This window comes from Squalius cephalus (genome assembly GCF_949319135.1).
Source record: "Squalius cephalus genome assembly, chromosome: 21".
NCBI classification, from domain to species: domain Eukaryota; kingdom Metazoa; phylum Chordata; class Actinopteri; order Cypriniformes; family Leuciscidae; genus Squalius; species Squalius cephalus.
The window spans coordinates 33765717-33770716 of record NC_137142.1 but is presented as its reverse complement, the minus strand read 5'-3'; the positions used below and the strand labels follow the sequence as shown (position 1 = coordinate 33770716).

Sequence of the window (5000 nt, the reverse complement as noted above, 5' to 3'; positions counted from 1 at the left end):
GATGAAGTAAATGCAGACGGACGAGAGCGAGTGGCGGCCGGTTCGTCTCTTTAATGAATTCCTCAATCACACAGAGGAATGTGTTCTGTGTTAATTACTGTGTCTCTTCATCAGCGGCTCGTGCTGTAATTACAGTAAAAACCTCGAGCGGCCGCAGCTCACACACACACACGCACACACACACTGCTTTACCATCAAACTTCACAATGACACTTCTAAACCCTGAAACTACCAGTCAGAAGTCTGGAACAAAGATGTTTTTAATGTGTTGAAAGAGTCTCTTCTGCTCACTAAAGCTGCATTTATTTGATCAAAAATACAGAAAAATTGTGAAATATTATTACAATTTAAAATAGCTGTTTTCTATGTGAATATACAGTAAAGTGTAATTTATTCCTGTGATCAAAGCTGAATTTTCAGCATCATTACTCCAGTCTTCAGTGTCACATGATCCTTCAGAAATCATTCTAATATGATGATTTGAGGATCAAGAAACTTTTCTGATTATTATCAGTGTTAAAAACAGTTAAACACTTAAAAAAAATCATTTATATTAAATACATTATATAATAATAAATGTTATACATATTTTTGTATTATTATTATTCTCACCAATAACAATAATAATAATAATTAAATCCATTATAATATATATATATATATATATATATATATATATATATATATATATATATATACAGTACAGGCCAAAAGTTTGGACACATTACTATTTTTAATGTTTATTTGATAAAAAATACTGAAAAAAATGTAATATTGTGATATATTATTGCAATTTACAATAATTGGTTTTCAATTTATTATACTTTAAAATATCATTTATTTCGGTGATGCAAAGCTGAATTTTCAGGATCATTACTCCAGTCTTCAGTGTCACATGTGACATCCAGTCAATCACATGATCCTTTAGAAATCATTCTAATATTCTGATTTATTATGAGTGTTGGAAACAGTTCTGCTGCCTAATATATTTGATGAATAAAAGGTTAAAAAGAACTGCATTTATTCAAAAAAAAAAAAAAAAAAAGTTTTTTATATAAATCTTCGTTATTATCACTTTTTATCAATTTAACACATCCTTGCTGAATAAAATTATTGATTTATTTAAAAAAAAAATAAAGAAAAAAATTACTGACCCCAAATTACTGACCAGTAGTGTATATTGTTGTTATAAAAGATTTCTATCTTGAAAACATTTGTTTCTTTTTTTTTCTTTTCTTTTTTCTTTTTCTTTTTTTTTATTCATCAAAGTATCCTAAAAAAGTATCACAGGTTATGAAAAAATATTAGGCAGCAGAACTGTTTCCGACTTTGATAATGAATCATCATATTAGAATGATTTCTGAAGGATCATGTGATAGACTGGAGTAATGATCCTGAAAATCCAGCTTTGCATCACCGAAATAAATGTTAATTTAAAGTATAATAAATTGAAAACCAATTATTTTAAATTGTAATAATATATCACAATATTACATTTTTTCCTGTATTTTTGATCAAATAAATGCAGGCTTGATGAGCAGAAGAAACTTCTTTCAAAAACATTAAAAATAGTAATGTGGTATAATAAATATTATACCGTTTCATTTTTTGTCTGAAAATGGTGATACATTTTATTTTTCAAGATCCTTTGATGAATAGAAAGTTAAAAAGTACAGAATTTATTTGAAATAGAATCTTTTGTAACATTATAAATGACTTTACTGTCTTTTACTGTATTTTTGATCAAATAATTTTTGACTTATTTTAAAACATTTGTAAAAAAATGTGTAAAGGATTTATTTTCATTTTTCATTTTTATGATTGAATTAATTAAGTATTTTCATCAACTTGCACACCTCCTGAGTTTAGGAAAGCCTGGCTTCTATAATAGTACTGTGATATTTGGACTTGTTGGTGCTTTATATTAGTTTTCCACTGCACACTCCAGGAGCGAGACGAGGGGAAACGTAGTTTGTTTGTTGAGTGTGATGTGTGTTTGTTGCACCATCTGGCTGTGAGCGTCACACACACCTCTGAAACACACCGCTTCCCCTTCGACAGCTGTGTCTCTCATCCTCATCCTCATCATCATCATCATCATCATCTTCATCACATCAATCAGGCTCTGCTGATAAACAACACATTTCTGTCACTAAAACTCAAACTTACTAAAACTCTGTTAAACTCGAACTGTACGATGACACTATTGTGATGAACTTTACAGTTATTTATCTGAACTGAATCCATATAGGACTGACTCAGTGAATAATGATACTGTTGTCATCTGTAGAACTAGTTTAATAATTGATGAACTTTACAGTTATTGAACTGAACTGAATCAACACTGAACTGACTTGAGCTGGTGTCTTATATTTCATTACATTTGCATTGATTCAGTTATTCTGCTTTGAAACAGTCAGCGCTACTTGACTTGACAAAATTAGTTATTATTAAAATGCCATTTCATTTTAATATACCATTTCAATTCCAGGTTTGTTGACCATGTTAAAGTTTCAGTTCACTCTGCTAAGTTCAGTGTTTTACAAGGTTTCAAATGAACCGCCCTTCAAAGAGCCAAAAGAACCATAAACCAGGGCTAGACTACTTTACCATAGTGAAATACCAGTAAAATATTACTGATACATTACTGTAGAATGACCTAAAAATCATTTACCTTCATGTTTTAGCGTTCATGCAGTGTGTGTTTTCTGCTGGATAGAATCGCGCATGAATCGCTCGTTTTAATCGGTTCTTTTTTTAACGGTCAAACGGCTGGTTTGAAATGATTCATGATTCAGTCTGATTCATTCGGACAGTTCACTCACGCACTGAATCGTTTGCAGCGGTTTCTCACACAGCGATTTTCCTTTGTAGGAAAGTAAATAAAACTTGCAAGTCAGTGAGTAATGATTATGTTACACAAGATACATCTGAAAGCATGAAACAATTTAGTATTGTTCAACAACAAGTTTTCTGTTTAATTAGTTGTATGAAAAATTATCCCATAGCGCCACCTAGCGTTCAACTAGTGGTATTACTAGCAAATCAGATCAATTCTAAATTATTTTTTAATATCAATAGCAATCATGGACATTTCAGAATGCAGTCAAACAGTGTTGAAACATTTGAATCATGAATAAATGAAATGAATAGTTTGTAGTTTTATCAGATTTGGTGTTTCTGAGATCAGACAGAGCCGGTTTGTTTGATTCTTCAGAGGATCCAGAAACAGCGGTGAACATTATGGACTGTGATAAATGTCATGTTCTGGCTTGTTTATTCAGCGTGACATTTGCAGACTAAAATCGTCCTCTTGCAAACTTCTTGTCTGTCCAGCAGAAACACTGTTTTCTCAGTCAGGTTTCTGTCCGTCGGCTGGTCATTCTTCTGTAATGCTGATCGAGGCTTCATGTGGTTTATTAGACAGGTCAACATGCTGAATACATATTCATATTCATATTCATGTGTGTCGCTGAACTACAGTGTCCTTGGATGATGTAAAGCGTTGTAATATGATGTGGGGAAAACATAATAATTACAACAACAGCAACAACAAATATTATTAATAATATAGCAATTGTTTAAATATTTTTATTAATATATTATATTTATAATTATATTTTTATTAATATATATAATATTATTAATATGTATAATGTGTATTATTATTATGTATTTAATGACATTAATAATAATGACATAACTATGATGTTGATTCTTCTTCTTGATGGTTGTTATTATTTATTTGCTTATAATATTTATTATCATGATGGATTTAATAATAATACTAGTAATTATTTAGTTTTTAAATAGTTTTATTATTTTTTAATACTAAATACTAATTAACATGTATCTTATATTATAATAGACAATAGATGATAATATTTATTATTATAATGGATTTAATAATAATAATAATAAAATAACTATGATGGTGATTCTTCTTGATTGTTGTTGTTGTTATTATTTATTTATAATGTTTAAAATACTTGTTATCATAATGGCTTTAATAATAATACTTGTTGTTATTATTATTATTATTATTATTTATAAACGTATTGTACGTATTATTATAATAGACTTAATAATTATAATGATTATGATTTATAATGTTTATAATATTGTTGTAAAGGCTTCAACAACAATAATAATAAATATGTATTATATAATAATGGATTTAATAATAATACTACTAATTATTATTATTGATGAGGATAATAATAAATATGTAAAACATTTATTATAATAGATTTAATAATAATAATAAAATAACTATGATGGTGATTCTTCTTGATTGTTGTTGTTGTTATTATTTATTCATAATGTTTAAAATACTTGTTATCATAATGGCTTCAATAATAATACTTGTTGTTATTATTATTATTATTATTATTATTATTTATAAACATGTATAGTACATATTATTATAATAGACTTAATAATTATAATGATTATGATTTATAATGTTTATAATATTGTTGTAAAGGCTTCAACAACAATAATAATAAATATGTATTATATAATAATGGATTTAATAATAATACTACTAATTATTATTATTGATGAGGATAATAATAAATATGTAAAACATTTATTATATGGATTTAATAATAATAATAATAATTAAATAATAAAAAAAAAAAAAAATTATTATTATTATTAAAAATGGGAGGGAAATCGCAGTTTCCACAAAAACCTGAATCAGCACAACTGTTTTCAACACTGATAATAATCATAATTGTTTCTTAATCCTCATATTAGAGTGATTTCTGAAGGATCATGTGACACTGAAGACTGGAGTAATAATGCTGAATGATCACAGGAATAAATTACACTTTACTATATATTCACATAGAAAACAGCTATTTTAAATGATAATAATATATCAAATTTTTCACAGTATTTTTGATCCCATAAATCCTCCCTCAGAAGCTAACGTCCAGCTCTGTGTGTGTCAGGTGTCGAAGGCGGCGGCGGATCTGATGGCGTACTGTGACGCG

At 27.8% G+C, this 5000-nt stretch overlaps 1 protein-coding gene across 3 annotated transcripts in view; it reads left to right on the top strand.

Annotated features, from left to right (window-relative positions):
- Positions 1-5000, top strand: part of gng4 (G protein subunit gamma 4) — an 18572-nt gene that overhangs the window by 13119 nt on the left and 453 nt on the right. For all 3 annotated transcript variants that reach the window (XM_079855654.1, XM_079855655.1, XM_079855653.1), the window contains exon 3: positions 4959-5000. This exon is cut by the window's right edge. In XM_079855654.1, the coding sequence (XP_079711780.1) occupies positions 4959-5000 (42 nt within the window). The remainder of the gene's footprint in view (positions 1-4958) is intronic.